Source organism: Pristis pectinata, chromosome 4 (assembly GCF_009764475.1).
Source record: "Pristis pectinata isolate sPriPec2 chromosome 4, sPriPec2.1.pri, whole genome shotgun sequence".
Classification (NCBI taxonomy): Eukaryota; Metazoa; Chordata; class Chondrichthyes; order Rhinopristiformes; family Pristidae; genus Pristis; species Pristis pectinata.
In genome coordinates this window covers 58,646,197-58,667,123 of record NC_067408.1, presented here as the reverse complement: position 1 = coordinate 58,667,123, position 20,927 = coordinate 58,646,197, and the positions used below count along the sequence as shown (strand labels likewise).

The window sequence follows — 20,927 nt, the reverse complement described above, 5'->3', positions numbered from 1 at the left end:
AATGTGATTGCTGATTGCCTTTCCCGATGTTAAATGAGAGACATGTATCCTTACTAATCTGATATTCTGTAATTCTATAGAATGATAATAACTAGCATTACTAACTGTATGTGCGGTTAAATTTTTTCTTGGAAAAAATTCTTTTTAGGTGGGAGGTGTTATAGACTAGGTTACTATTGGTGAATGTCCCTTTAAGATAGAGCACAGTGGCTGTGTGTGTGTGTGTGGGGGGGGTGTGCTTACGTCAACAGAAGATAAAGGATGTAATGACGTTTTTGGAGCAGTCAGTCAGAGGAGAGAGAGAGGAGAGAGAAAGAGACACCAGCCTGCTAGTCTCTATCAATGGATGGAAAACAGTAACTGCCTGTCATTACAATCCACGTATGGATTTTTGGAGTAATCCGGTAGAGTCCACTTTCTCGTTAACCTGTAGAGGGAAACAGGTATTTGTGTGGACGGCCACGTCTCAGATGCTTTTCGGGTGGCAGATACTTCGGTACGAAACAGTGGAGTTCACTTTGTTGTTGACCTGTAGAAGGAAACTGGTATTTGGGTGGATGGCCACAATTTGAGAGCCTTTCGGGGTGAGGCAGATGCAGTGGAGTTGTCACTGCTGAGTAAACACGGAGGTGTCGTTTGGGTTCCATCGTGGAACATTTGGATTTTGTAGTATCTCTATTTTCTCTCTGCATCTACGTCTTATCTTCAGTCAACGATGGTTGTTGAAGAAGCCTTTGCTCACATTTCACCTTACGGCTTACTGAACTGAACTTTAAGAACCATTACGGGACTTGGAGTTTTGGGAATTTGCCACACACACACTACGAGTTTAGTTTTGGGGTTAATGTTTAAGGTTTAACATTTTTACTTCTAACATTCTAACATTTTTACTTTTATTTTTCTTATTATTGTAAGTAGTTATTAATAAAGTAGTTTTTTAACACTGAATCATGACACGGTGTGTTTCTTTTGTTGCTGGTTCATAACAAGGGACTGTCTATGGATCTGCAACCCAGTGAGAGGTTACAGGGAGTGTCTGTGAGTTTTTAACCCAGTGAGAGGGTACAGGAAGTGTCTGAGGGTTTGCAACCCAGTGAGAGGTTGTACAGAGCGTCTGTCAGGCTGTAACCCAGTGAGAAGATATAGCGAATGTCCAGGGGTCTGTAACCCACAGTTCAAGGAGTGTTTGTGGGTTTGTAACCCAGTGAGAGGGGACAGGGTGTGTCTGTGGATCTGTGACCCAATGAGTGTACACACATAGCATCAGTGGAATTATTATCACAAACAAGAATTCTATTGAAATGACTGCAATATGAATTGAGGCATTTGCTATAAGCCCCAAACTTTATTGGCATGGACAGGTTGCAAGTATCTGGGTGTTACACAATTGCTGCTTGTGTGTGCATGTTGGGAGTTGCTGGTCTTGTTAAGTTTTCTATTGCTGGAGTTATCTGGTCTCTCTGTGGTGACAGCTAACTGCAGCAACAAGTGCTGCTCCCCGTCCAGAGCCATCTTCAGAAACCACATAATCCACTTCGCATTTGGGAGCCAAGTCTTCACAGTCTGATGGATGATCCTGGAATAACTACAGAGAGACATTAGAATCAACGCAGGAAGCCCAAACTTGGGAGCACCTCGTCAATCAGCGTCAGCCTCTGACACCCAGACACTTTATCTCATTTTGCACTCGGTCTGACCATGACCATCTCTTCCCAGGATACTCCAGAGCCTGGAACCAGAATGTAGCCAGAAATCTCAGCCACAACCCTCTGCATTCCTTTACACCAGAATCACACCAGAGAGAATTCAGCCTTGGTAGTTACCAGAGCAGGAAACCCACATTGCAAGACCAATAGTCTCAACAGTCACCACAGGAGGGAGACACTGTGTGATGGAGGTGAGAGCGAGTGTTCTACAGTGGCACTTACTGTGGGTTGTAACTTGTATAAGGTTCCATCCACTCCCACGGTAATATTCAGCTGATTCAGCCCTCTGTCTTCTCTCAGTTTCTCCAGCACTGCAGCAAGTCCTGCCCCACACAGCTGCGCCGCTCTCTGGGACACCACCTGACACACCTCCTTGACGATCCCATATTCCTGCCTTCCGGCAGCTAGGCCCAGCTCCTGCAGCACAGAAGCAGCAGCCTGTGGAGCCTCAGCGTCACTGGGGACAAGAGAAGGGGAGATTAAAACCACATGGAGGCCAGTGGATAGAGAGGGGCAGGGAGGCGGGGTGGTGGGACAGGAAGTGGTGGTGAGAAGGGGAGGTGGTATAGGATGTGGAAGGGGAAGGTGGGGAGCAGGAGGTGAGAGTGGATGAGGAGGAGACAGTGAGAGAGACGCTAGAGAAATTCTAATGGGAGACAAGGAGATGGCAGAGGAACTGAATGACTATTTTGCATCTGTCTTCACTGAGGAAGACATCAGCAGTATACCGGACACTCAAGAATGTCAGGGAAGAGAAATGTGTGCAGTCACAATTACAACAGAGAAGGTACTCAGGAAGCTGAATGGTCTAAGAGTAGATAAATCTCCCGGACCAGATCAAATGCACCCTCGTGTTCTGAAGGAAGTAGCTGTAAAGACTGCGGAGGCTTTAGTAATGAACTTTCAAGAATCAATAGGAGTCTTTTGGTGGCGCTTTGTGGAGTGAGACATATATTGGCTCTGCTCCATCTAACTTTCATGTAACACCCTTGAATAAGACTTTTATAATACTGTTACAAGATTAATTTTGATTTTCAACTGTCGAAATGAATACCAGATCCAAAGCTGGAGCTAATGGCAAGAATAATGGAGACCCTCAACCTACTTTGGAAGCTACTTCTAAACTGGATAAAAAGCTGGATCGAAGATTTGCCGATTTGGAAACACTTTTAAGGACATTGAAGACAGACAAAATACACTCCTTCAGGAAAACGCTAAACAGCACCAATTAATTGCTGAGCTGGATCAAGCTGGTAAAAAGAGAGATTCCAGACTGAACTCACTTGAAAAAGATTTAATTACGACCAAACAAAAGCTGGAACAGCAAAAACAGAGGATTATTGACTTAGAGAGTCGCAGTTGGAGAATGAATGTAAGAATCATCGGATTTCCAGAAAATGCTGAAACTGGCAACCCCATTGAATTCTTTTGTAAACTTCTGGTCGATGTTTTGGCTCTGAAGTGTTTTCTGCTCAGTCTATTCTTGATCGTGCTCATCGAGCAACAAGACCAAAGCCTCCGCCAGAGCAAAAACCACGGCCAGTAATATTGTGATTTCGTTACGTAAGTATGAAAGAACATTTGATTTGAATTGCTCGTCGTCATGGAATGATTCAATATAAACAGTGGAAGTTTTGTTTGGTTGAAGATTATACCCCAGAAGTTATGAAAGAGAGACTGAGTTACAAACTAGTTATGTCGCGTCTTTATCAAAGCAATTACCATCCAGCATTATTATTTCCAGCACGGCTGAGAATTACGTTACCCGATAAATCTCGTAAATGGTTTAACTCCGTCAAGGATGCCGAAGATTTTCTCATGGACTATAGCCTTCAATTTTAGAGGGTTAAGAAATGCATTCTTCCTTGATTTAATACTTATTTGGTCTATCAAGTAATAATTAACTTACAGATTTGACTGTTCCTAACTTGGAGGTACTTTTTTCTGTAACATGGACACCTATCATACTTAATGATTCTTCCTTTTTCTATTATCTTTTAGTTCAATATTTTTTTAATGCTCTGTTTTAATAATAATCAAGAACTTGACAAAATGATTGATCTTTTTTCTTTGAAATAATTATAAAACTGTATTTTTAAAATGTTGACTGTTTCCTTTGCTTTTGTTTAAATTTTTTAACAAGTTTGCTTATAGTTCGGTAAATTTGTTTTGGGTTTTTCAATAGTTTGTTTTGACTACAAAGGGTGGTTTACATTCTTTTCAATTTTGGAGATTTGCCACCAATAGAGTTGGGGGTATTCAAACTAGTAGATAGCTTTCTGGCTGCCTATTGGCCAGATTTTGGGCTTTTGTGTGTGGGGGTGGGGCTGTTTTAGGTTAGTTTTTTTCCTCTGGACTGATGAACTACAAATATGTCTGAATTCTTGTCATATCCGGCTCCTCTTTGAACTTTTTTTCCTCTTCCTGTTAATGAGCCTCCTGTACAGTAAGGTTAACCCTTGGCATACCATATCTTTTTAGTCGATTAAAATGGATAAGATGATTAATTTGTTTCCTGCAATACTAACGGTTTAAATAATCCAATTAAGCACAACAAGGTCTTTAAAGTTTTTCATAGACTGAATGCTCAGATTACTTTTGTGCAGGAGACTCCTATGAGGAGAGAGGATAATCAATGTTTTTTTAGATTTTGGAGGGGTCAACAGTTCCATTCTAATTCACAAGCAAAGGTGAAAGGAGTCTCTATTTTTATAGACTCCTCAGTTTCATTTGTTCATCATGAGATAATTTCAGACCCGAATGATAGATTTTTATTAATCACTGGCTTACTTCATAATAACAAAGTCATTATGATTAATGTCTAAGCACCTATTGTTGATCATCCTGAATTTTCTAAACATTTATTTGCATCTTGTCCTAATTTAAACAAATATACTTTGATTATGGGTGCAAATTTCAACTGCTGTTTAAACCCTCCGATGGATAGATCTGTGTCGAATCCTGCACTTCTAAACAAATCCACTGTCTTTATTAATTCCTTTTTAGTCGATTCCAGAATTTTAGATGTTTGGAGATTTCTACACCCATATGATAAAGAATTTTCATATTTTTCTCATGTTTATCATAATTACTCAAGGATTGATTATTTTTTTAACCAATGTTAGATTAGCTCCATTTATTATTGACTGTAATTGTGATGCAATTGCCATTTCTGATCATGCACTGTTGAAATTATCAATTAAATTAGCAGATGTGCGCTCTGGCGTCAGACAATGGCGATTCAATCCTTCTCTACTGCAAGATTTAGACTTTGTCCAATTTATTAAAGAACAGATTTCATTTTTCTTTTTAACTGGAGAAATTTCCAGTGGGATAATATGGGATACTTTTAAAGCATATATCCGCCGTCAAATTATTTCATATTCTGCTGGATTGAAAAAAAAAACTAATAATGAAATACGTATATTGGCTGATAAGATTAAAGAAATCGATAAAAATATTCTGATGCTCCTAATTTGGAGCTCTATAAAAAGAGAACAGAACTTCAATTACAACATAGTTTACTATTAACATCTACAATTGAAAATCAATTACTTAAAACCAGAAGTCAGTTTTATATACATGGTGACAAATCTGGTAGATTGCTTGTCAATCAACTGAAATCTGCTTCAACTAAACGTCAGATTATTAAAATTCGTAAACCAGATGGTAACTATATGGTGGACCATGAACAAATTAATAAATCTTTTCAAGAATTTTATACTTCTTTATACCAATCAGAATTCCCTGAGGATTCTACATTAATACATGAATTTTTAAGTGACCTGAAGACTCCAAATTTATCATGTAATGAACGTTCAATATTAGGTGCACCCATTTTGGATGAAGAAATAAAGAAAGCAATCTTTTCAATGAATTCGGGTAAAACACCCGGTCCTGATAGGTATACAGTCAAATTTTTAAAATTCTTTCTGATCTTCTTTCGCTCTGGCTAGGAAAAATTTTTGAAGATGCCCTATCGGTGGGTAAACTACCACAATCCTTTTACGAAGCTACTATCTCTTTAATTCTTAAAAAGGATAAAGATCCCACTGAATGTGCATCTTATAAACCCAGTTCTTATTAAAGGTGGATTCCAAAATATTTTCCAAAATATTAGCTTCTAGATTGGTAAAGGTTCTTCCACGAATTATCTCTGATGACCAGATAGGATTTATCCAGAATTGTTATTTGCATTTTAACATTAGGAGGTTAATGAATATTATATTACCCCCTCATCTAAAATTCCAGGATGTGTTATCTCATTAGATGCTGAAAAGGCATTTGATGGAGTCGATGGGAATATTTATTTAATACACTTGAGAAATTTAATTTTAGTCACAATTTTATATCTGCAATCAAATTGATTTATCCTATGGCTTCAATACTTACAAAAATAATCAGAGATCCCTCTGGTCAGGCTTTTAGAGGTACTAGACAGAGATGCCCTCTAAGTCCTTTATTATTTGATATTGCTTTGGAACCCTTGGCAATTGCCCTTCGGGATTCTTTTAACATATTTGGTATCTCTTGTGGACAGGGGATTCAAAGGTATCTCTATATGCAGATGACTTATTACTTTATATTTCTAACCCGGAGGAATCCATCCCCTCCCTTTTGCACTTACTAAATTGAGTAAACATATGACTAACTATTAACTAACATATGACTAGTTAAACATACAATACGAACATGGTTTCAATTTCATAAATTCTTTGGATTGAATAAATTTAACTTATCAAGCTCCATTCAATCTAAATTTTTCTTTTCAACCATCCAGAATCGACTCAGCTTTTTCTTTATGGAAAATGAAGGGAATAACATGTTTCCGTGATTTATTCATTGATAACTGTTTTTTAATCTTTTGAACAGTTGTCTAATAAATACAATTTGCTTAGGTCACACTTTTCAATACTTAGAGATTAGAAATTTTTTAAAAGTTACTATGCCTATTCCAACTCCATATAAAATTGAAATTACGGAAAAAAATTTTAAGAATGAATGGGAAGGAGAACTCCAGATACTTTTACCCACAGAGACATGGAAGAAAATTCTTCAATTAGTTAATACATCTCAATGTGTGCCAGACACACTTGATACAATTTAAGGTGGTTCACAGGACCTATATGTCGAAGGACAAGTTAGCCCATTTTATCACCATATAAATCCTATTTGTGATAGATGTAATTCGGAGGTGGCTTCCCTGACACATATGTTTTGGTCCTGTCCTCTTTTGGAAAAATATTGGAAAGACATTTTTAACATTATTTCAACTGTATTGAATATGATTTACAAGCTCACCCAATCACTGCAATTTTTGGGCTACCAATGATGGAATCTGGCCACTTATCTGCTGCTGCTTGTCATATGATTGCCTTTGCTACATTTTGTTTAAATGGAAGGATCCAGTACCTCCCACTACTTTTCAATGGTTTTCTCAAACTATATCATGTTTAAACTTAGAAAAAATTAGGAGTGGCACTGTGATTCTTCGCTCAAATTTGAGGAAGTTTGGAGTCCATTCATTCAATATTTTCATATGATATAGATCCCTTTTCAATAATCTTTGAACTTAGAAGAGCGGAGTTGACGACATAATAATGCTCTTTGTTCATCGGAAATATCAGTCCAGTTTTTTTTCCTTTTGAAATTTTTTTTAGTTTGTTTTGTTTTATTACTTACAATTTTTTTCGATTTGGGTTTTTTATATAATAAATCTTTTTCATTCTCTTTTTTTTTTTTTTTGTAATATATCATTTACTAAGAAACCATGGGGCCTAGAATATATATTTTTATTCTTATGACTATATATGTCACGATTGTCCTCCCGATCTCTTTGTATTACATGTATAATTACCAATGTTATATTATTATTCTGTATTAATTTGAAAATTATTAAAAAGATTGAAAAAGAAAGAAAGAATCAATAGATTCTGGCATGGTTCCAGAGGACTGGAAAATTGCAAATGTCACTCCGCTATTTAAGAAGGGTGTAAGGCAGCAAAAAGGAAATATAGACCTTTAGCCTGACATCGGTGCTTGGGAAGTTGTTGAAGTCGATTGTCAAGGAAGAGGTTACGGAGTACCTGGAGGCACATGACAAGACAGGCCGAACTCAGCATGGTTTGCTTAAAGGAAAATCCTGCCTGACAAACCTATTGCAATCTTTTGAGGAAATTACAAGCAGGCTAGACAAAGGAGATGCAGTAGATGTTATGTATTTGGATTTTCAGAAGGCCTTTGACAAGGTGCCGCACATGAGGCTGCTAAACAAGATAAGAGCCCATGAATTACAAGAAAGTTACGACATGGATAGAGCATTGGTTCATTGGCAGGAAACAGAGAATGGGAATAAAGGGATCCCATTCTGGTTGGCTGCCAGTTACCAGTGGTGTTCCACAGGGGTCCGTGTTGGGGCCGCTTCTTTTATGTTGTATATCAACGATTTGGATTATGGAATAAATGGTTTTGTGGCTAAGTTTGCTGATGATACAAAGATAGGTGGAGGTGGGTGGTGGGTGTTGAAGAAACGGAGAGTCTGCAGAGAGACTTGGATAGACTAGGAGAATGGGCAAAGAAGTGGCAAATGAAATACAATGTTGGAAAGTGTATGGTCATGCACTTTGGTAGAAGAAATAAACGGGCAGAATATTATTTAAATGGGAAAAGATCAAAATTCAGAGATGCAAAGGCACTTGGGAGTCCCCGTGCAGGATACCCTAAAGTTAACCTCCAGGTGAAGAAGGCGAATGCAATGTTGCCATTCATTTCTAGAGGAATAGAAGAGCAGGAATGTGATGTTGAGGCTCTATAAGGCAATGGTAAGACCTCATGGAGTACTGTGTGCAGTTTTGGGCTCTTATTTAAGAAAGGATGTGCTGACGTTGGAGAGGGTTAAAGAAGACTCATTAGAATGATTCCAGGAATGAGAGGGTTAACATATGAGGAACGTTTGACGGCTCTTGGGCTGTATTCCTTTGGAGTTCAGAAGAATCAGCGGGAACCTCATAGAAACACTTCGAATGTTAAAAGGCCTGGATAGAGTAGATGTGGCAAAGTTGTTTCCCATGGTATGGGAGTCTAGTACAAGAGGGCATGGCTTCAGGATTGAAAGGTGCCCATTCAAAACAGAGATGCAGAGAAATTTCTTTAGCCAGAGAGTGTTGAATCTGTGGAATTTGTTGCCACGGACAGCTGTGGAGGCAAAATCACTGAATGATTTAAGGCAGCGATTGATAGGTATCTGAGTAGCCAGGGCATCAAAGGTTATGGTGAGAAGGTGGGGAGTGGGGCTAAATGGGAGAATGGATTAGCTCGTGATAGAATGGCGGAGCAGACTCGATTGGCCAAATGGCTGACTACTGCTCCTTTGTCTTATGGTCTTCTGGTCTAAATGAGACAGGAGGTTTTCTGAGACCTAGGCTCAATAGGATTGTGGCCTACCTCTCAATCTGGGACAGGAACTTTGTTTTGAAGACATCACAGACCCTAAGAACGATGCGGTCCCTTTGAACAACAGGCCCCTCTCAGTCAGGTGTAGCAATACATAGCGAACAATCTCACCGAGGTACATTCCACTTATCATCTTCTCATAGCTGCAGAAAACGGGTGCAAACTGTGAGAGAGACCACCACCAATCAGAACAGGGCTGTGCCACAGTGGAGTGCAGGTGGAGGGGGAGGGTAAAGATGGGGAGTGGCGAGAGATAGGATCAAAGAGCAAAGAGGGAGGGCAAACTGAGAGATAAGCAAAGAGAGAGTGGGAGTGGAGCAAGGACAGAGGGGCTGAGAGAGAGGGAGGGAACATTGCCAGTGGACAGAGGGAGAGAGAGGGGAGAAGTAAGTGGAGAGAGATGGGTATAGCGAATGGAGAGACAGAGCATTCCCCACCAGAAATGTACAGCCCTGTCCCCACCAGTACTGTAACCCAGAGTTGTACAGTGACAAACCCATCCCCAACACTGTAACCCAGAGTTGTACAGTGGCAGACTCGTCCCCACCAGTACTGTACCCCAGTCTTACACAGTGATAGACCCATCCCCACCAGTACTGCAGCAGTGTTACACAGTGACCAAACCCATCCCCATCAGTACTATACCCCACTGTTTTATTGTGACAGACCCATCCAACCAGTACTGTACCCCAGTGTTCTACAGTGACAGACATGACTCCAACAGTATCGTACCCAGGGTTATACAGTGGCAGATCAGTCCCACCAGTACTGTACCCAGACTTATACAGTGACAGACCTGTCCCCACCAGTATTGTACCCCAGTGTTATACAGTGACAAACCCACTAGTATCCACCTCAGGGTTACACAGTGACAGACCCATCCCCAAAAGTACTGTACCTCAGTGTTAATCAATGACAAACCCATCCCCACCAGTACTGTACCCCAGGGTTTATACATGTACAGAGCCATCCCCACCACTGGGGTGTACACTGGGACTTGTGCCAGGATGGCCCTGAAACTGCACCTGATCCTTACGACTGTGTCCCTAGCACAGTCTAGACCATGTTGCTGAGCCTTGGATTGTGCCAGACCATTGTTCAGAGACCAGTACATTTTGGACCCCAAATTTATTATGGATTTGTGATGACATGGTTTTGAGAGTTGGCTGGGAGCCAAGGGAAGTCCGCCCTATATCCTGCCTATAGCACAGTTCCCAAATGTCTAGTCATGGTCACTATGGGTTTCAGGAGAAATGGGGATGATTGCTCAGGTCATGTGGGACTCCATCTCTCAACATTTGGATGGGCGAGGTCTAATTAGGGTTAGTCAGTGGGAAATCATAGAACATCGAACAGTACAGCAAAGGAACAGGCCTTGCAGCCCTGATGTTTGCATCAAAATCATTCAAAGAGGTAAACAAGAGGATTCATGAAGGCAGGGCAGAGTACGTTGTCTACCTGGACTTTAGCAAAACCTTTGGCAAGGTCCTGCATGGAAGGCTGGTCTGGAAGGTTAGATCGAATGGGATCCAGGAAGAGATAACAATGTGGATACGAAGTGACTCAATGGTAGGAAGTCATTTTTCAGACTGGAGGCATGTGTCCAGTGGTGTCCCACAGGGGTTGGTGCTGCGACCTTTGTTTTTCATCATCTAGTGCAACACACAAATACTGGAGGAATTGAGTGGGTCAGGCAGCATCTATGGAGGGAAATGGACAGTCAATGTTTCAGGTCAAGACCCTTCATCAGGATTGGAAAGAAAGAGGGAGATAGCCAGTATAAAAAGGTGGCAGGAGGGGTGGAGCAAGAGCTGGAGGGTGATAGGTGAATCCAGGTGAGTGGGAGAGGGGGAGAGTGGAATGATGTAAGTAGCTGGGAGGTGATAGGTGGAAGAGACAAAGGGCTGAAGGAGATGGAATTTGATAGGGGAGGACAGAGGGCCATGGAATAAGGGAAGGAGGTGAGAGGGAACTGGAGGAAAGAACATGTGGGTGATGAGCAGATCGAAAGGGCAGGAGAGGAAAGAGAAAGGACATTGTGGCCAGTGGGATAAGGGAAAACAAATGGGGGACAGAGGGGAGTGGGTACCGGACATTAGAGAAATCGAAGTTCATGCTGTCAGGTTGGAGACTACCATGGTGGAATATGAGGTGTTGTTCCTCTGATCTGTGTCTAGCCTCAACTTGGCAGTAGAGGAAGCCATCGACAAACATGTCAGTGGGAATGGGAAGTGGAATTAAAATAGCTGGCCACACCTGGCTGTTAGATCCCCCAATCTACATTGGGTCTCACTGATGCTGAGGAGACAGCACCAGGAGTACTGGATGCAATAAATGCGAACGATGGATTCACATGTGAAGGACTGCTTCACCTGCAAGGACTGTTTAGGGCCCTGAATAGTAATGAGGGAGAAGGTGTAGAGGCAGACATAACACTTAGCGCTGATGCAGGGATAAGGGCCTGGAGAGGGAATCAGTGATGAGGGACGAGCTGACAAGGGAGACATAGAGAGAGCAATCCCTGTGGAAGCAGAGAGGGGAGGGGAGGGGAGATGATCCTTGTGGTGAGATCCTATTGGAGATGGCGGAAGTTGCAGAGAATGGTATGTCAGAAGAGTTGGCTTGAGGGGTGGTAGGTGAGGACAAGGAGGACTCTATTCCTGTTATGTCTGGGGGGATGGGGTGAGGGTAGATGGGGAATAAAAGAGATGTGGGTGAGGGCTGCTTTGATAGCTGTGAGGTGAAACCCAATTTTCTGAAAAAGAGAGGACATCTTAGATATCCTGGAATGGAAAGCCTCATCATGAGATATGAAAGCCTCATTGTTCATCATCTATATCAATGATTTGGATGAGAATGTACAAGGCATGCCGATGGCACTAATATAGGTGGTAGCATAGACACTGAAGCAGGTTATCCACAATTACAGAGCAACCTTGATCAGCTAGCTAAGTGGGTCAAGGAATGCAAATAGCTTTCAATTCATGTAAGTACAAGGTGTTGCATTTTGGGAAGTGAAATCAGGGTGGGACTTTCACATTGAATGGTAGGGCCTGGAAGTTCTGTACAACAGAGGAACAGTGCTACACAGGAGGATTTAAATGAGATTGGCAGGGGAGTGGGACTCTGAGCAGAAGCAAGTCATGGGATAAAGCAGTAGCCAGTGAGAACAAGTTTAGTAATCAGAATATCCAGGGGCACAGTAAAAGGCAGGGAAAGGAATACCCAGTTAAATTGCATTTATTTCAATGCATGGGGATTAACAGATAAAGCAGAAGAACTCAAAGTGTGGATTGGCTCTGAGGACTGGGATATTATAGCTATAACAGAAACATGGCTGAAAGAAGGGCAGAACTGACAGCTCAATGTTCCAGGATACAGTTGCTACAGGCGTGACAGAGGTACAGGTAAACGAGGAATGAGTGTTGTCTTTTTGACAAGGGAGGATGTAACAGCAGTGCTTAGAGATGTCATTCTTAGAGATCATCCAGTGAGGCCATAGGGGTAGAACTTAGGAACAAGAAGGGGAGGGTCACTCAGTGGCACTGTAATATAGATCCCCCAACAATCAGTGGGAACTTGAGGACCAGGTGTGTAGAGAAATTTCTCATAGTTGTAAGAATAACAGGGTTGCATTAGTGGGGAGATTTTAACTTCCCCATATTGACTGGGCCACGCAGAGTGTTAAGAGCCTAGATGGGGTGGAATTTGTGAAATGTGTCCAGGAAAGTTTCCTGAGTCAATATATAAAGGGACCTACTCAGGGGTGCAACACTGGACCTCCTCTTGGGGAACGAGGCAGGGCAAGTAACTGAAGTGGCAGTCTGAGCACTTTGGCTCTAGCAACCATAATTTTTTATAGTTTTAAGATCGTGGTGGAAAAGGATAGGACAGCTCACCAGGTTAGAGTCCAAAACTGGAGCAGGGCTAATTTTGAGGGAATTACATAGAACAATACAGCACTGCACAGGCCCTTTGGTTCACGATGTTGCGTTGACTTATATAAGATACTCCATGATCAATCTAAGCCTTCCTTCCCACACAGCCCAAAACCCTCCATTTTTCTTACATCCATGTGCCTATCTAATGGTCTCTTAAATTTCCCTATTGTATCAGCCTCTACCACCACCCCCTGGCAGTGCATTCCAGGCACCACCACTCTCTGTGTAAAAAACCTAACTCCAACAGCTCCCCTAAACTTTCTTCCACTCACCTTAAACGGATTAGAAAGGATCTAACAGAGGTCAATAAAGTGAGTCTGTTTGAAGGAAAGGAACAAATGGAAAGTGGGAGTCTTTTAAGATGCGATATCAAGAGGCCAGGGGCAGAATGTTCCTGTTAGGGCGAAGGATAACCTGGCAAGTTTAGGAACTCTGGCTAATGAGAGATATTGAGGCTCTGGTCAAGATATAGAAGGAAGCATAAATTGGTTTCAGGAAGTCAGGGACAGAAAATCCCTTGATGACTATGATTATGTATACACTTAAGAGGGAAATCAGGAGGGCAAAGAGAGGGTAAGAGATGGATCTGGCAGGTAAGGTTAAGGAAAATCCCAAGAGGTTCTATCAATATATTAAGAGTAAAAGGGTGGCTAGGGAGAGAGTAGGTCCCCTTAGAGATCAGGAGGGCAGCCTATATCTCAAGCTGCAGGAAATGGATGGGATTTTTAATGGGTATGTCTCCTTGTTTACTGAGGAGAAAATCATGGTTGCTCAAGAGATGAGGGAAACAAGTGGAGATGTTCTGGAGAACATTCTATTACCAGGGAGGAGGTATTTGCAGCCTTACAGCGCATTAAGGTGGATAAATCCCCAGGGCCTGACCGAGTACAACCTCAGACTTTGTGGGAGGGAGAGAAGAAATGCAGAGGCTCTTGCAAAGATATTTGCTTCATTGTTAGCCACTAGTGAAGTTCCCAAAGACTGGAAGGTGGCTAATGTTGTTCCACAGTTTAAGAAGGGTATCAAGGACAAGTCAGGGAACTGCAGGCCCGTCAGCCTGAAATCAGTAGAGTGGGAGTACAGGAAGAATTCTGAAGGACAAGATCTACAGCTTTGGATAGACAGAGTCAGCATGGTTTGTGTGTAGGAAGTCATGCTTGATGAATTTTTTTTAGAGTTCTTTGAAGAGTTAACCAAAAGGGTAGATGAGGTTAAGGCAGTGTATGTTGTCTATTTGGACTTTAGCAAGGCCTTCGATAAGGTTCCACATGGCAGGCTGGTCGGGAAGGTTAGTTCCTATGGAATACAGGGAGAGCTAGTTAAAATTGGCTCGGAGGTAGGAAGCAGAGGGTGGTGGTTGAAGGTTGTTCTGAGAACGGAGGCCGGTGACTAGTGGTATGCCGCAGAGGTCGGTGTTGGAACCCTGGTTATTTGTTCTTTACATAAGTGATTTGGATGTGAAGGCACAAGGCTTGATCAGCAAGTTTGCAGATGACACGAAATTAGGAGGTGTTGTGATGGTGAAGAAGGTTATCTTAGAATATAGGGAGATCTTTATCAGTTAGGTAAGTGGGCCAAGGTGTGCAAATGGATTTCAATACAAATAAGTGTAAGGCAAACCAATCTGGGACTTATACTATGAATGGTAGGGCACTAGGAATTGTAATGGAACAGAGGGACCTAGGAGTACAGGTGCATAGTTCATTGAAAGCATCGTCACAGATGGAGAGGGTGTGAAAAAGGCGTTTAGCATGCTGACTTTCATCAGTCAGGTCATTGAGTATAGAAGTTGGAACATTATGTTGCAGTTGTATAAGTCATTGTGAGGCCGCACTTGGAGCACTGTGTACAGTTTTGGTCACCCTGTTATAGGAAAGATGCGATTAAACTGGAAAGAGTGCAGAAAAGATTTATGAGGATGTTGCCAGGACTAGAGAGGCTGAGTTGTAGGGAGAGGCTGGCCAGGCTAGTCTTTATTCCTTGGAATGTAGGAGAATGGGGGGGTGACATTTTAAAGGTTTATAAAATCATGAGGGGCATAGATAATAGGTGGATGGTAACAGTCAGGGTAACAGCCAGGGTAGGGGAGTCCAGAACTAAGGGGCATAGATATTTAGGTGAGAGGGAAAAGGTTTAAAAGGGACCTTTTCACTCAGAGGCTGGTGAATATATCGAATGAGTTGCCAGAGGAAGTGGTGAGGCAGGTACATTAAACATTTAAAAGACATTAGATAAGTACATGGATAGGAGGCTTTAGAGGATAAGGGCCAAATACAGGCAAACGGTCAGCATGGATGAGTTGGGCCAAAGGGCCTGTTTCCATGCTGTATGACTCTGTGACTCTGTACTAGTGGGGGAGGAGGTTGACGCCAAGCAAATCTGTTCAACATTGTACACATGAGGATGCTTGGTCTTAAGCCAATGCCTACATTTGTTTTCCTGGGTGCATGGAGTCTTCATCACTCGTTTGTCAAATTCTGTCACAACCCCACTGAGTGGTTGCCTCACACCCTCTCCAAATGCCTCCCACTCCATGTCGATGCACATTTGCCCATCATTGCCCTCCAAAATCTCAATGTTCTTCATCTGTTCCATGTAACACACGTTGGAGCCAGTCCTGCAGATACAAGGAAAGAATAAGTGTGGTAGATGGTAAGGGTTCTGCACTGCCGGAAACCCGCCATCCAGAAACCCATGATCCCAAACACCACCATCCCAAAAACCCACCATCCCAGAAATCCTTGATCCTGAAAACTCACGATTCCAGAAACCTGCGATCCCAGCAATTGACAATCTCAACATCCTGTGATCCCAGTACAGAGGATCTGCAATGAGTCTAGCACATTACGGGCCAGAGTCCCTGTGATCCCGGGTGAGAATCCTGCCACCTGACCAACCATTGAAGTGCAGAGTTTCACATGTCCCTGAATCCCTGATGGGAACCACTCACCCAAATGAGGCCAACTTCACATCTTGGATTGTTGTAGGCACATGACATCATGGTTCCCACAGCGTCATTGACAATGGCCGCTACTTCCACTGATAACTCCTGCAAAACACACCCATTACACAGTACAGTTCTCTCTCCAATACATGTCCATTGCACAGTGCACCTCTCTTTCAGTTGCACACCCATTACACAGAACACCTCACTCTCAGTTACACACCCATTAAACAATACACCTCTCCTAGTTACACCTGCATTACATGGTACACCTCTGTCTCAGTCACACCTCCGTTACACAGTACACCCCTCTCTCAGTTGCACACCCATTACATGCCATGGAGAAGGACATGGAGGATAGCGAGATCAGGGAGCAACATGCTCATATTCTAGAGCATGTTGATATCAAAAAGTAAGAGTTGTAGGGTCGCTAAAAGAACATTAAGGTGGATAAGTCCCCAGGGCCTGATAGATCTATCCCAGGTTTTTGAGAGAGGCAAGAGATGATTTCTGGGTCCTTGACAGAGATCTTTGTGTCCTCTTTAGCCACAGGCAAGGTCCCAGATGACTGGAGCATGGCCAATGATGTTCCTTTGTTTAAGAACAACAATAGGGACAAACCAGGAAATAAGAGGTCAATGAGCCTTACATCACTGGCGTAGCAAAATTATTGGAGAAGATTCTTTGGGACAGGATCTACTTGCATTTGTACTTATTATGGACAGTCAGCATGGCTTTGTGTGGGTGTGGTCATGTCTTACAAACTTGATTGACATTTTTGAGGTGGTGACAAAGACAATTGATGAGGTTAGCGCAGTGCATGCTGTTTACATGCACTTTAGTAGAGCATTTGACAAGGTCCCTCATATCAGGAGAATCCAGAAGATCAAAGCACATGGATCCATGGTGACTTGGTCATGGAGCCATAGATTCATACAACACAGAAACAGGCCTTCAGCCCAACATCCATGCTTACCAAGTGCTTACCTGATGTACTCCCATTTACCTGCGTTTGGCTCATATCCTCCAAACGGTTCCTATCCATGTACCTGCCCAGTGGTGGGCAAATTACTGGAGAAGATTCTTAGAGACAGGATTTATGGGCATTGGAGAAGCATAGCGACAGTCAGTATGACTTTGTGAGGGGCAGGTCATGCCTCACGAGCCTGATTGAATTCTTTGAGGATGTGACAAAGCACATTGATGAAAGTAGAGCAGTGGATGTGGTGTACATGGATTTTAGTAAGGTGTTTGATAAGGTTCCTCATGGATGGCTCATTCAGAAAGTCAGGAGGCAGGAATTCAGGATTAGATTCAGAATTGCTTGCTCATAGAAGACAGAGAGTGGTGGTAGATGGAGTGTATTCTGCCTGGAGGTCAGTGACCAGTGTGTGTTCCGCAGGCATCTGTTCTGGGACCCCTGCTCTTTGTGATTTTTATAAATTACTTAAATGAGGATGTGGAGGGGTGTACAAGTTTGATGATACAAAGGTTGGTGGTGTTGTGGATAGTGTTAGAAGGTTGCTGTAGATTACAACAGGATATTGATAGAATGCAGACATGGGCTGAGAAGTGACAGATGGAGTTCAACCTGGATAAGTGTGAAGTGATACACTTCCAGAGACTGAATTTGAAGGCAGAATTTGAAGATTAATGGCAGGACTCTTAGCAGTGTGGAGGAACAGAGGGATCTTGGGGTCCACATCCAGAGATCCCTGAAGGTTGCCGCGAGGTTGATAGGGTTGTTAAGAAGGCATATGGAGTGTTGGCCTTCATTAGTCGGGATATTGAATTCAAGAGCCATGAGGTAATGTTGAAGCTCTACAGAACTCTGATTAGACCACACTTGGAGTATTGTGTTCAGTTCTGGTTGCTCATTATAGAAGGATGTGGAAGCTTTATAGGGTGCAGAGGAGGTTTACCAGCATGTTGCCTGGATTGGAGAGCATGTCTTATGAGGATAGGCTGAGTGAGCTAGGCTTTTCTCTTTGGAGAGGAGGAGGATGACAGGTGACTTGATAGAGGTGTACAAGATGATAAGAGACTGTCGAGTGGACAGTCAGAGACTTTTTCCCAGGGTGACAATGGCTAACACGAGGAGGCATAATTTTAAGGTGATTGGAGGAAGATAGAGGGGGACGTCAGGGGTAGTTTTTTTACACAGAGAGTGGTGGGTGCTTTGAACGCACTGCCAGCAGAGTTGTGGGGGCAGATACATTAGGGACTTTAAGAGACTCTAGACACATGAATGATAGAGAAATATGCGGGAGGGAACTGCCACTTCCTCTGGTAGTTAGTTCCATTACCCACCAGACTGTGAGAAAAATTTGCACCTCAGATCCCTTTAAATCTTTCCCTCTCAACTTAAACCTATGCCTTCCAGTTTTAGACCATCCACCTTATCTATGCCCCTCATGTTTTTATAAACACCATTAGGTCACACCTCAGCCTCCTTCACTCCAGGGAAAACAGTCCTAGTCTATCCAAGTCTCTCCTTATAAATCAAACCCTCTAGTCCTGCAACATCCCAGTTGATGTCCCAAAAATTGGCCTGGCCACAGAAGGCAGGGTGGTGGGGGAGGGTGTTATTCTGACTGGAGGTTGTGACAGTGATGTTCTGCAAGGATCAGGCTTGGAGCCAGTTGTTTGTGATATATATCAGAAAGGTAATCAAAGAATTCAGCAGGATATAGACCAGTTGGAAATATGGGGACAGAAATGACAGATGGAGTTTAATCCAGGCAAGTGTGAAGTGTTGCACTTGGGCTTCAATGTAGGAGGAAAGTATAGAGTAAGTGGCAGAACCCTTAGGAGCACTAATGTACAGAAGGATCTTGTGGTGCAAACCCATAGTTCCCTGAAAGTGGCAAGAGAAGTAGATAGGGTAGCGAGAAGGCTAATGGCATATTTGTCTTCATTGATCAGGACATTGAGTATAAAAGTTGGGAAGTAATGTTGCAGCTGAATAAAACTTTAGTAAGGACATTTGGAGTATTGTGTGTAGTTCTGGTGGATGCATTACAGGAAGGATGTGGAGGCTTTGGAGAGGGTGTAGAAGAGGTTCACCAGGATGCTGCCCAGATTAGAGAGTATGTGCTATAAGGAGAGATGGACAAACTTGGATTGTTTTCTCTGGCGCGTCAGAGGCTGAAGGGTGACCAATAGAACTATGTAAAATTATTAAAGGTATAGACAGTATAGATAGCCGGAGTCTTTTTTCCCCAGAGTGGGAAAACAATAGAGGCACAGCTTTCAGTTGAGTTGTAGGAGCATTAAAAGAGATTTAGAGTCATATAACATGGAAACAGACCCTCCGACCCAACTTGTCCATGCTGACGAAGATTCCCATCTTATCAAGCCCCATTTCCCTGCATTTGACCCATAACCCCTCTGAACCTTCCCTATCCATGTACCTCTCCAAATGTCTTTTAAATATTGTTAATGTACCTGCTTCAACCACGTCCCCTGGCAGCTCGTTCCATATACCCCTCAGGTCCCGAGTAAATTTCTCCCCTCTCACTTAAACCGATGCCCTCTAATTCTTGATTTCCCAACCCTGGGAAAAAGACTGTGCGTATTCACCCCAATCTATGCCCCTCAGGATTTGATACACCTCTATAAGATCACCCTTCAGTTCCCTGTGCTCCAAGGGATAGAGTCAAAATGGAGAGGATGTTTCCATTAGTAGCAGAGTCCAGGATCCCAGGGCACAGCCTCAGAAAAGAGATGTCCCTTTACAACTGAGATGAGGAGGAATTTCTTCAGCTCGAGGGTGGTGAATCTGTGGAACTGGTTACCATAGAGGACTGTGGAGGTCAAGACAGGGGTGCATTTAAGGCAGTGACTGATTGGTAAGGGAGTTAAGGATTCATAGAGTCATACAGCACAGAAGCAGGCCCTTCGGCCCAAATGGTCCATGCTGATCAAGATGCCCATCCAAGCTAGTCCCATTTGCAAGTGTTTGGCCCATAACCTTCTAAACCTTTCCAATCCATGAACCTTTCCAGCTGTCTTTAAAAGTTGTTATGTACTTGACCCAATCATTTCCTCTGGCAGCTCATTCCACATACATACCACCTTTTATGTAAAAAAATGCCCTCAAATTGATCCTTCAGTAATTTCATCTCTGACTACTACCTTGATGTTCCCCTTAATCAAAATGCAACTCCTCCTTCTCTCTTTCCTCCACCTCTATCCCACTCACAGCACCTGTACCCTAGAACATTTTGTTGCCTGTCCTGTCCCTCTCTTAGCCATGTTTGGTAATGGACATAATATTCCAGTCCCACGTAGCTATCCAGGCCCAGGGTTCATCCACCTTACCTGTCAGAATTCTTGCATTGAAATAAACGAATTTAATCTAATAGACTTTCCTCGCTCCCTGCTGTTCCACTGCCTGTCATTGCCTATTCAATTTGCTGTCACTCATTTCTCCATCACTTTCCAGCCTCCGATTTGCCTCCCTAATGCTTGGGATCCCACCCCCACTGCCAAACTAGTTTAAACCCATCTAGCAAATCTGCTTGCCAGGATATTGGTCCCCCTCCATTTGAGGTGCAACCCGTCGCACTTGTACAGGTCACCTCTGTCCAGAAGAGACAATGATCCAAAAATCTGAATCCTGACCCCTACACTAATTTTTCAGCCACACCTTCATATGCATATCCTCCTATTCCTACTGTAACTGGCACATGGCACTGGAAGTAATTCAGAGATTATGACCCTTGAGGTCCTGGTTTTAACTTCTTCCCAGCTCCCTATATCCACTCCACAGAACCTCATCCCTTTTTCTACCAATGCCATTTGTGCCAACGTGCACAACCCTGGCACCAGAGAGGCAAAACACCATCCTAGAGTCCCTTTTGTGGTCACAGAACCCCTGTC

General features: G+C 42.8%; 1 protein-coding gene across 1 annotated transcript in view; it reads right to left on the bottom strand.

Annotated features, from left to right (window-relative positions):
- Positions 1-1,753: 1,753 nt before the first annotated feature.
- Positions 1,754-20,927, bottom strand: part of LOC127569636 (hexokinase-2-like) — a 42,211-nt gene continuing 23,037 nt past the window's right edge. Inside the window, 6 exon segments of the mRNA XM_052014436.1 lie at positions 1,754-2,163; positions 9,150-9,201; positions 9,204-9,301; positions 15,529-15,565; positions 15,568-15,717; positions 16,049-16,148. Of these exon segments, the coding sequence (XP_051870396.1) occupies positions 1,866-2,163; positions 9,150-9,201; positions 9,204-9,301; positions 15,529-15,565; positions 15,568-15,717; positions 16,049-16,148 (735 nt within the window). The 3' untranslated portion in view covers positions 1,754-1,865.